This window comes from Periophthalmus magnuspinnatus, chromosome 9, assembly GCF_009829125.3.
Source record: "Periophthalmus magnuspinnatus isolate fPerMag1 chromosome 9, fPerMag1.2.pri, whole genome shotgun sequence".
Classification (NCBI taxonomy): Eukaryota; Metazoa; Chordata; class Actinopteri; order Gobiiformes; family Gobiidae; genus Periophthalmus; species Periophthalmus magnuspinnatus.
The window spans coordinates 9,010,219-9,022,604 of record NC_047134.1 but is presented as its reverse complement, the minus strand read 5'-3'; the positions used below and the strand labels follow the sequence as shown (position 1 = coordinate 9,022,604).

General features: G+C 40.1%; 1 protein-coding gene across 3 annotated transcripts in view; it reads right to left on the bottom strand.

Moving 5' to 3' along the window:
* Positions 1 to 11,276, bottom strand: part of clip1a (CAP-GLY domain containing linker protein 1a) — a 40,548-nt gene extending 29,272 nt beyond the window's left edge. For all 3 annotated transcript variants that reach the window (XM_055224053.1, XM_055224055.1, XM_055224054.1), the window contains exons 1-3: positions 11,117 to 11,276; positions 4,073 to 4,294; positions 740 to 1,272 (exon numbers count right to left, since the gene is read on the bottom strand). In XM_055224053.1, coding sequence (XP_055080028.1) covers positions 740 to 1,272; positions 4,073 to 4,160 — 621 coding nt within the window. In that variant the 5' untranslated portion in view covers positions 4,161 to 4,294; positions 11,117 to 11,276. The remainder of the gene's footprint in view (positions 1 to 739; positions 1,273 to 4,072; positions 4,295 to 11,116) is intronic.
* Positions 11,277 to 12,386: the final 1,110 nt, after the last annotated feature.

The window sequence follows — 12,386 nt, the reverse complement described above, 5'->3', positions numbered from 1 at the left end:
AGATCAACATTCAACGATCAACAGATTCTGTGCCTGTCCCATGTCAAGCACAATGTTTTCCATTCAACAGATGTAATACAAATTAACTTGTAGAAGGGATTTTTTTTTATGAAAAGTGGGTGTTGGTAAATGTTTCTGCTTTTATATTTAACTTTGATATTGTGCTTTCCATTTTTGGGCCCTTTTTGCTAAATTTTAATGAGTCCGTATGCAGTCCCAAAATAAAATGCAGCATTTTTTGCTAAGAAGGCCAAAATGGCCCATCATGGTCAAATTTCTCCACTGTAAGTATAATATATATATATATATATATATATATAGATATAGAAATAGATATAGATAGATATAGATATATAGATATAGATATATATAGATATATAGATACAGTATAAGCAGCTCTTGAGGTCAAAATGAGAGCACTGTGTGTTGCCTGCATCCAATTATAAAGTGGTTTTATCGTCAGAGAATCAGGAAGTATGGTGTTGACATGCTAGTTGGCGGGATTACTGTAAAGGCTAGCCTTAAAGTTGAGCAAGTGGGCTCTGCGGTGAATAACTAGAATGCTCTCAACGCATAAGATAAGTGAGAAACAACTCTAGACCCCTGCAGACTGTTTAAAATGAACTAGTCCTGTTTGTCACATATTTAAGACAGTAAAAATGAGGTACAGCATTAAACCATTTCATTAAAGATCACCAGTGGCACCTTCTGTAAATATGATTATTGCTTGTGAGTTTACCAGCACACGGTCACCCATCTTCAGCTCCCTCTCCCCTTTCTTGACTGAGCCAGACTCGGTCAGGTTAGACACAGATTCACTGTTGGTATGGGCCAGGTTGGAGCTAGCTGCTGCTGGTGGAGTGGTCTTCTTCACAGGGGCAGAGGCCTGAGAGGATTTGGGCACAGGGGTTTGGGGCACCACACTGCCCGAAGAGGGGGTGGGAGAGGAGGCCCGGGAGGGGGGTGCCGTTTGGGTCCCGTTAGCCTCTCCCTCGGTGCGTGACAGCTTGGAAGGGCGGGTGAAGATTCCTCTCAGGGCTTCACACTGGAAGTAGCGCACCCCCGCCACCGAGCCATCATTCTTACCAATTGGCTCATCCAGGACTATGCCCGCCCACTGTCCCGGGGCAAACTGGGTGTCTCCTAGAAACTGGATGTAGCCCGGCTTGTTCCCGTTCACCCATACTCGCTCCCCAACCTGGAAGTTCTCTTCGGAAGCTCCTCCATCTTCTGCACTGACACTTGCTGATTTGTCTATCGCTGCTTTGGCTCCTATTAGAGGGGAAATAAAGACATTTAACTACGAGTTTATACAGGAAAGAGCTATATCAGTATTAGTGCCATCACAAAACTCACATTACAACTTTATTTCGATACTAAGGAATAGACTCAATACTGATTCCAATACCAAAATGATTATATCTTTAGTCAGTGGATTGCGATTTTCAACATAAAATCCTCGTACTTTCTTTTATATTACCATGTGGCCTTATAGCTGTGTGTCACATGATAGGTTCCATAGTGGTCTATGAGCATACAGTTGAAACCAGACGTTTACATACACTACATAAAAAGTAAATATACTTTTTCTTCTCACTGTCTGACATAAAATCAGACTAAAATTTTCAATTAGGCCTACCAAAATTATTAACTGAATACCAGAATGAGGATTTTTTTTCACAACTTTACATTCCTTTCTTCATAATCAGATGTTTACATACAGTAAGATTACCATGCATTTAATCAATAGGGAAAACTCCGATTATGATGTCAACAACAACATTTGAGTTAATTAGAGACACACCTGTGGATGGTTTGAAGGCATGCCTGAAACACACTGCCTCTTCATGTAACGTCATGGGAAAGTCAAAAGCAATCAGCCAAGATATCAGGAAGAGAATTGTGGACTTGCACAACTCTGGTTCATCTTTGGATGTAATTTTCAGATGCCTAAAAGTTCATCTGTTCAAAGAATTATACGCAAGTATAAACACCATGGGAATGTTCAGCCATCATACTGAGACGGTCCTGTGTCTCAGCGATGAACGTGCTTTGGTCTTAAATGTGCATATCAACCCAAGAACAAAAGCAGAACAAAGACCTTGTGAAGACGCTGCTGAAGCTGGTAAGAGTGTGTCATTCTGCCAGGAAAAGTCATTACTCCAAAAGAAATATAAAAAAGCCAGATTACAATTTGCAAATGCAGGCAGGGACAAAGACCATAGTTTCGTCAGAACACAGGACATGTCTCCAAAAATTAAACTTGAACTGTTTAGCCATAATGAGCATCGTTACATTGTGGCATTGTTTTGCTGACTGGTGCATTTCACAAAATAGATGACATCAGGAGGAAAGAACATTATATAGAAAATACTGAAGCAAAACCTCAAGATCAGCCAGGAAGTTAAAGCTTGGGCACAAATAAGCCTTTCAAATGGAAGACAAGGACCTGAAGCATACTGCCAAACTGGTTACAAAATGGCTTAAGGATAACAGTCAATGTTTTGTAGTGGCCATCACAAATCCCTGATCCCAATCGTATTGAAAATTTAAGGGCAGACCTGAAAAGGCATGTGCGAGCAAGGCGGCCTACAAACTTGGCTCAATTACACCAGTTCTGTCAGGGGGAATGGGCCAAAATTCCTGCCAACTATTGTGAGAAGCTTGTGGAATGAGATCCAAAACGTTTGACCCCAGTCATAGAGTTAAAAAGCAATGGTACGAAATACTAAAGAAACATAGGTAAACTTGACTTTTAATTAAAAGTTGCCTAAAAAATTCTTCTCTTATTATTCTGGCATTTAGCAAATAAAAATAATTTTGGTAATCCCAATAGACTTAGAACAGTTTAGTCTGATTTCATATTAGACAGTGAGGGGGGAAAAAAGCATGTGTCTTTTTATGTAGTGTTTGTAAACTTCTGGTTACAAATGCATCCTACTCTATTTGATCTTATACTTCTTCTTATACAGCTCACGATCATTCTAAAACTGTTTCAGGAAATGTTAATTTCTGTCCTGTGAATGGGACTTTTTAGTGTCAATAACTGCTCAAATGAGCATCTATTGTCAATACTAGTTTTAGTACCAATTAGTATCTGATACTTACCAATACTTACCCTACTGATAAGGGTTGTCAAAAGTATCAACTGTTTTCATCATCTGACTGACTTCTAAAAAGCAGTCATGTTTCAAAAACAGAGAGCATTTCATTGCTTGGTTCAAAATCAGGTACACTTTTTATCTCACGTAACGAAATCAGTCTATTCAGAGTGAATACGGTCTCAAGACTAGTGATCTTTCCAGTAAAAATGCAGCTTGAAAATCATACCTAAAATACAAATGTGGACATATTGCTAAAACTTGAGGGCACTGCATTACAGCATAAACCCCACTGAGTGCAGAGAGAGTTGTCACAATCAAATGTTACTACTTTTATGGATGCCAAACCACACTGAGCAGATGAAATGGAGCAGGTAGGAAAATAACAGGCATCTATCCAGGAAATGTTCAAAAACGCACACTCTACCAAGAAGAAAAAGAGGATCCTCCAGATCTGTTAAACAGTGCAATGCCATTTCGTGCTAACAGCTTATTCAACGTGTCAGGGGACTACCAATAAAAATAGACCAATATAGACCTAATTTACTGAACTTCTGATACATTATATACATTTTAACCATGTCGTCAACTTGTTTGTTCTTAAATTACAAACCTGGAGTAATTAATCTAATGACTAAATCTTGAAAACATCGAGATAAGCGTTCATGTTTGGCTTGTTATGCTATTTACTTGTACAGGGACAGTGCACTCCACATCCCTGCACTTAGAGTTTTAATTCTTCAAATACTTGCAACTGAGGAATGAGTACTGAACATTTTTGAACCGTGTGTGACTCAAATGTGAACACATGTACTATCTGACAACTTGGTGCTTGCTACAATGGAATATCACCATGAAGAGGGAAAGCTTCTCAGTTTTGAACAGGAAGTCAATAGTCCTGTTTTTATTTACTATTTACATTTTAGATCAATAGTACAGTTCACAATGGACAAACCCTGCCCTTTGTTTACCTCCTGCTGGAGCTGTCTTGGGTGCCCCCGCTCCTGGCCGGGCGATCTTGCTGGGAGCTTTGAGGCCGCTGGTCTTGGCTGTGCTCATGGTTCTGCTGTGAGGTGCCTACAGCCACAGGACGGGTGTGCAGACTGAGCCTAGAACATCCAAACTCACAGTGATGGACAGGCACTCCTCACTCAAAGTCCTATGTGCATAAGCAGACATGGAGAGAGAAACACCTGCAAAACAAAGCCAGGACACAATGACAAAACTCTATAGGATTAATTGTACTTTCTTACAAAGCAGAGTCAAGTGAAAAAATAAATGTATTTCACAGTGTGTATTACAAGGAGGAGTAACATTTTAGAGAAGACTGAAATCTCAATTGATGAACTAATTCAAGAATCTCATGCATTCCAGAAAAGGTTTGTAGTCTTAACTATGGGTTAACAGGTTTTATACAAGTCCCCATGGAGATTTTGTTCACTTTATCAAAGAGGGGGGTATTAAACTTCTAAAGGAGTATTCATTGTTAACCATAGACTGTATATATAAATGGACATAGATAGGAAGTGATCGTGGGCACGCTTCTGGCTCCTTCGACTCCAATTCACATTATATTGAAAAATTGTCACTCCTCTAACTGTTACAGTAAGCCTCATAATTTTGCCCTTAAAATGTTCGTATTAACCCGCTCTACATGATCCTGATATTTTTGTGCCTGTAAATCAAGATATGAACATTGATAACAGACAAATCAGGTGCCTTCTTTCCCCAAGGTTGTCAAGACCCCCCTCTGTGCTAATCCAGTGGGGCAGGTGGGAAGTGGTATTACCTTCGACTGCTTCGTTCCAGATTGGCTAATTGGTTGATATGATACTCGTGGTCGGAATTCCAAATATGGAACTCTGCTCCAAATTTACCCATATATCTGCTAACCTTGATGAACTTCATTTGACTGAAGCCGAACACTATGGATGTCGTCACACTCCCTTTGTCCACTTTATACAATCTATATTGTTAACAACATTTAGGTCGCCATGATAGCATGTTTTGAAACTGCTACACTTGCTAGAAACAATGTATTTAAAAAATGTTTTGATGCTCATGTCCCCCACTATCCCTTTAGTGTGCCATCACAACACAATCAGCACCAGGTTTGTGAAGTTGTAATGTATTGTTTTTGTATCCTACTTTTGTACAGAAAAATGGTCATGCAGGAGTAAGGGCAGGACTCAGGAATGCTTCAGAGAGCCAAATGTGTGGGCTGAGCCTTGTACAAGAGGCATGGGCTTGTACTCCTAACCATGAGGAGGGTTTAAATAGTCCCCAGGAGAACGAGCAATATTACACAAACAAACCTTAATGAATATAAAACCACTTGAACATAACAATGTAGAAAGCTCCAAAAAGTCGATTTTGCATAATACAACCTCTTTAAAAGGCTATAAATGTGGTCTGTTTTAAATGCCATTTCATTTTGTTCATCCCTATTTAAATAAGTTATAAAATCACAGTGCTCCTGGTGTGGATGGCCTTGTGTGTGTAGCGAATGGAGGAACTTGGACCTGTCATGACAACAAGCTCTCAGCTAGCAAAGGGCTCGTCACTGTTAGCCCTAAAAATACCTTGTGTAATGCCCTCCACATGCAGCCTGCCCTGAACCTCACAACCCATAAGAATATGCGTTATCTTGACAACAACCTGCACACTGCCCAAATACTTGATGTTTTATCTGATGAATCGTTACTGAAATCTGATGAAAACGCTTCAATTGGGCTGGCAGCTTTTCTCAAACAGGATTATAGAGACAAAAGCAGATTATCATGTTTACGCTCCCACAACCAACTCATTACATGGACATGGCCACATCATTAATAGACTGATAAAATATGGTAAAAACAGTAACTTTTCTCTTGGCTGGTGATTTAGAAGATTTTTTAAACTTCCTGTAGGTCAAGTGTCTAGACAGTATGAGTGAAATTTGATCCTGCAACTTTCTGGTTAGAGCGTGACAGTCACCATTGTGCCACCATCACCCTCAATATGTTTTAACAATGTTTTCTATAGCATTTAAAGATGTTAACTTCGCTGGTGTGGGTTATTAGTCACCTGTTTCTCTCAAATCGAGGAACCTATAAATTATTTACTTTGATTAATCGAGCAATCTATTCATTTTTTACCTTCTATAAAACATATGGTTTTTTTTTTAAGTTATTGTTAATAGTTATCACTTTGTACTCCAGTACCAATACCAATATTTTGTGCACTGTGTCATTCCCAGCTTATCCTCAGTGCATCAGATTTGTTTTTTTGAACCGATTAATGAGTAAAAATGGAAATAGAAGAGCATTATATGGCTGTATTATTTTTGACAAAGGCAAAAATTTAATATGTGATCTTTACTTGAACTTAAGATAAATTTGTGGTCCTTGCTATGGATCTTAAAAAGAGAAATGTAGGAATCAGCAAATATTGGTTATTGACCACAGCAACAAGTCAAATTATTGGATACGGGTACCGGCTCAAAGAGCCATTCCTGCCCATTCCTAGTTTTAATAATACTATATGATTCTAGCAATATCAATTAGTCTTTCTTTTTATACAAGATAAGATAGCCTTTTATTTGTCACACAATGGGGAAATTCCAGTGTTTCAACAGGAACAGCAAGATAATAGAAATATGCACTCAAAAGTCAAGATTACTCTACTTGGCACAAACTCGTCTGTCCCAAACTAACTGGTGGTTAGGGGTGGGTGACCTAGTTTAAACACTACACTTTAGGCTCTGAATGATTCCGATTAGCACCCTTGAGTAAGCAGGGAGGCCAGGCCAAGTAGGCTGAATACTGCATAGGAGGAGAAGCCAATATCGACCAAACAGAGCCTTAACAATGACCTACTAGACTCCTGAAGTATAGTAGTAAAGCCTTGAGACAGAATTAGCACAGTATCCAAGCCTGAGTGGGGTACTTCAAGGGAGGCAGCCATCTAAATATGATCCATTTAGGCTGGACTCTTTCCCACTCAAAGTCAGTCTTTTCAGTCTTGTCTTTTGCCAATATACTCTAATCATCTGTGCCTCGGAACAAAGCCCATGTTCAGCAGAAAAACACTTCTGAATGAAAACTCATATTCTACTAAGCTTTTCAGATGGATGTGAAATAGCAACAATATAGACTAATGAAGGCGTCACCAACACAGTGCCCGCGGGCACCAAGTCGCCCCCAAGGACTACATGAGTCGCCCGCAGGCCGGTTCTAAATATAGCACAACTCACCAATGAGCTGAATCTAAAATTTTATTTTGTTCTGTTGCTATTTTTTTAATCACCCTTGAATTTACCGCTTACCCGGCTCTGGATAAGCGGAAGAAAATGGATGGATGGACCCTTGAATTTATATAGATTTAAAAATGACAATACCTTAAAAATATGTTCATTACGTGAAGTTTAGACAAGTTAAGGTGAACTCTGACCTACTCAGTTCAAAGGTTAGTACTGTGCCCGTGACAAAACCAGTGCTCAGCTTGCAAGCGCTGTGAAGACGCACACTGAAGGCAGCTTTTTTACCACAAAAACAAGGCAGAAAAAACAAAAAGAAAACCTACGTGTCTCATCTGCTGGGCGACTGTGGCAACGGCAAAGTGGCACAATGTGGAGGGACACTTCACTACGTGTCACAAAAGCTCCACGCTAACTACCTATCAGGAGGCGCACTACGGGCAGAAAAAGCCCTGAGCTAAAGGCAGTTTTGGGAAACAGTCTTTTTTCAAGAGACCGGCAAAAAAGTCACAAAAAGCAAACAAGATTTATTTTAAAATATGTAAGTTGATTTTTCTTTAACATTACAAAGTTGATAACTTTTTGAAACATGGTGCAACATAGTTTGTTTTGTTAAAAAGGTTTGTCAGAGGTTCATGAAAATGGGACATGTTTCCTATCAGATGTAGTGATGTAAGTGATCATCTGAAAATTTTACAATTACTAAGATTAATAAAGTTAAAGTGCTGAATATTGATATGTTTCCCACCTTGCTGTCATAGTTGATTGTGAGAAATCATTAACGTGATCAGTGTCTTCACATAGATGTTTGCCATTTATCATTATTAATAATGTATAACTAAAGGCAAACTGAGCAAAGTGCCCATGAAATAGCTCTCAGTTTCAAAAAGGTTGGTGACCCCTGGTCTAATGGTAGCTTTAAAACATTATTATAGTTATGTATGATCAGGTTAAAAAGTACATTATTTTATTATTTTCTTTAGCACTATATCCATCTCTATGGAGACAAGCATGTGACACCACCAGGCCAAGTCAAGTTGCAGGTCAGATCTGTGGTGAGGTGACCCCACTCACGAAAACATGCATGTTTTTTCAAGGCAATAAAAACAGCAGGAATTGAATTGCATCCAAGTTCATTCAAGCTTAATAGACGAGCAGGTGATGGAGTATTCTCCAGAAAAGTTACAAAGTGCATCTTCAAGCACTACGCAATATTTGCAGCTAAACTGTGGCTCAAATTCAGCAAACAATATTGAAATAAAATTAAATGTGGACATGAATATTTCTTAAAGTGATAGTATGTAACTTTCTGGAGGTGGAAACTCACCTGCATGATTCCATGAAAACAGAAAAAAAGAATAAAGAAAAATATTATAAAAAATATATATACTTAGGAAACAAGCAGAAGTCCCACATTCAGGCCAAATAAGAGTCAGGTTTGTGGGGATGCAAGTCCACTCACAGTAAGGATGCATGTTTTTTCTAAATGATCAGGTCCAATAAAAAACCTCCATGATGAAAAAACATCTTTGTATATTTTTGGCAAAAACGTTACATACAATAGCTTTAAGTTTAGTTACAAAAACATGTAGTGGCTGTGGCTCTTATAGAGTTTACTACATGTAACTCGCTGACTAAAGATGTGCAAAAACCTCAAGTGTAAAACTGAGTCCCTTTTCATTCAAAAGCTTCAAAGTGAACAATGCTATAAATAAGACAGACATTTTAACCAATAGACCAACACTCTCTTTTACTTCAGCATCCATCATCTGCTCAATAAGGACTAATGCATTAAATCTGTATAGCGTCTAGATACTCGAAGCATGTCAGCCCCATCTTTTCTCATAGTCAGACATGACTGGGGAAGAGAGATAGAGATAATGGGGTAGATAGAGATACTTTATTGATCTTGAAAGAAATTCAGCTGCAGCAACAAACCCACTGAACTTCTCAGTCACCTTTGTGTCTCACTCAAAGGTCTCAGTGCAGTGTAACAGAGGGACTGGTCAGGTAGGGTCAATAGATCCTGTGTCAGTGCAGTTTTTGGGGTTCTGATTCAAGCTACCTTGAATGTAATTGTACATCAGCTCTGAAGCATCATTGTCACTTCTTATTCTAAAACCTGACAGTAGCTGCTCTTTCAGTCCAGGCTGAGGTGGACACTGGGCTTTCCTCTGCACAGAAACATCTGCTCCAATGCTTAAGTCAGCCTGCCAATAGACAGTCCAGGTCTGGAGAAGCACATCTGCTGCTACCACTACTACTACTACCACTATTACCACTACAACACTTTTTAACTTATCTAACTTACTGGGCAACAGCATATTCATTTGGCTACTACTGAATGCTTTTCAACTGAGTGAAAACAGAAGTGGGCAGGTAGCACCCCATTAATAAACAACAAAAGCAGTTTTCAATAACAATGGACAAAATGTCACCATGAACAAAAAAATAGCAAAGCAGAACACACAAACAGTGTGTCCTTAAAGGTGCTATATTATGCATAATTGACTCTTATGAGCTTTAAGACATATTATAATGTTGTTACTTCCTCAAAAAACATACCTGGAGTTCTGTTTTGTTTCATTCACACGTTTGAGTAATCTTTTATGAGTCTGTCTACATCTCCGAAGCTCCAAAATGCTCCGTTCCCACCTTGATGTCATGATGTTTTAAAGTTAATAGCTACATTTACCTTTAGTTTAGTAAAGACTGGTAATTCCACGTCAGAAATTATCTAAAGGATTATAGTGAAGGTGTATGTTTAAAAACACAGTGGAGCACTTCATCCATTACAAACATGAAATCACACGGTGGAACAGAGTGGTTTCCATTTGAAAGAAAAACTAAATATGTAGGGTCTGTGTGCCAAACAGCTCCAGGTATGTTTGAGATGAGGAAACAACAGTATAACTTGAACAAAACCGTAATATGGGTCCTTTCACAAAAGATGTTCCATTTGAACTAAAAACTCTTTCCTGCTGGATTTTGGGCAGGCTTGTGGAATTCACATGTGATTTTTTATGCTTGTCTAGCCAGACAACGCCGTAAATTATAAAAATGTACTGTAACCTGTAAATAACGCTTCACTGTACGTAACCTACCCAAAGATGACGCACAGAAATGGCTTCACAAATCAACGAAAACCTCAAGCTCTGTCCATCACATGACAGTCATAGCGGTGGGGTTACACGGTGTACCCAAACTGGGCCGCGGCTTCTGACTGCGGGCTGTCGGTCTGCGGGCTGTCGCTCGCTCGCTGAGGTGGCACATCTGCTCGGGGATCCACCTAAAATGCGCTCTCGCTCTTCGCCTGTGTTTGTGCCTCTGTAGCGGTTCATTACAACACATTTACGGTCAACATCAGCAGGAGACACGTTTAAGAATCAACACGTTTCAACGACATCAGAGGAATGCTCACCTCACACGCGGCAAATTCCACAAATCCAAAAGTCTCCGCAGTGACACCTATCAGGCAGAGGTGCCAGCGGACAAACACGTCAAATGCTGCCCGGGGGGGGAGGCGCGTCGTCCGAATACAAACTCCACGCAGCTGCCGCCGCTCTACTCATGTACAAATGAGCCCACCTTAATCCGGGAAGTTAGTAGCCAGGCTCGATTACCACCGCAGTGGCAGTCAACCGGAGGGCTAACGCTAGCTAGCTAAAGCAACACTTCAAGTAACGGCTAGTCTTCCTGGACAAGTTTGATACAGACGCCAGTGCACTTTGAACCTTGCGTACAAATGACTTTTGAAAGCCCGAGAATAAATACTAACCTGATGTGTGTCGTTACTCCCAAAATGCTCCTGGAAGATAGAAAATACAGCTTCCAAACGAGTCAGAAGCACGACGTCTCCTCACATACTACGCTCAGCCCAAGAGGGGAGCCGCCAACGCGCCTTTCCGACTGCCAGAGGAACTGCGACCAAAGATCATAAGCACAGCGAGATGGACAAACTCACCTTTAACTTGAAAGAGAACATATTATGCTAAATCAACTGTTGAGCTTTTAAACATGTTTGTTCTCTTATTACTACAACACTCAATGTAGTATTTTGATGTATGCATGTTTGACTAATCCTGTATTGTCTTAGTTTTCAGGTTTGAGTGCTCAGAAAATGTCTTTCAGCTTCCCCTTATGCCCACCCACTTTATACCCACCCTTTATTAACTTAAAATAATTTAGACACCGGTTCATATAGGTAGGGTCCAAAAATGTCAAGCAGCATTTTTGTAACAATAAGAAATTCTACTGTTTGCTACAGTGAAATATAACTATAAAGAAGCTGGGTTTGATATTCCACGTCACTACAGCCAAATGCTGTGTCTGTGGACCGGGTGGTCGAGACACCCGTCTTTGACCGCTGCCCAGTCTCCGTCCCCCCGACTCGGGGTCCGGGGGATGGAGTGAGGGACGGATGGAGCGTGACATTAACAGGCGGATCGATGCAGCGTCTGCAGTGATGCAGTCGTGACCGTTGTGGTAAAGAAGGAGCTGAGCCAGAAGCCTACGTTCCTACCCTTACCTATGGTCATGAGTTTTGGGTAATGACCAAAAGGACAAGATCGCGATACAAGCGGCCGAAATGAGTTTCCTCCGCAGGGTGGCTGGACGCTCCATTAGAGAAAGGGTGAGGAGCTCAGTCACACTGGAGGAGCTAAGTAGAGCCACTGCTCCTTCACATCGAGAGGAGCCAGTTGAGGTGGTTTGGGAATAAAGCGGAAGAAAATGGATGGATGGAGAAGCTGGGTTTATCATTTCTCCAGTTTTGAACAGAAAGTAAAAAATAAAATTAAATAAATAAATAAATAAATAAATATATATATATATATATATATATATATATATATATATATATATATATATATATATATATATATAATCAAACGAGATATATTTCTGGGGAAACTCACTGTTCAAATGAAGGGATGGCCCCTCCTCTATAAGGAGCCAACCTATCCCAGTGGGAGACTATTTTTCTGCCTCTAGGGTGCACCTGAACTCTATACACCACCTCCCCCACCCGCTCCAACACCAGACATGGA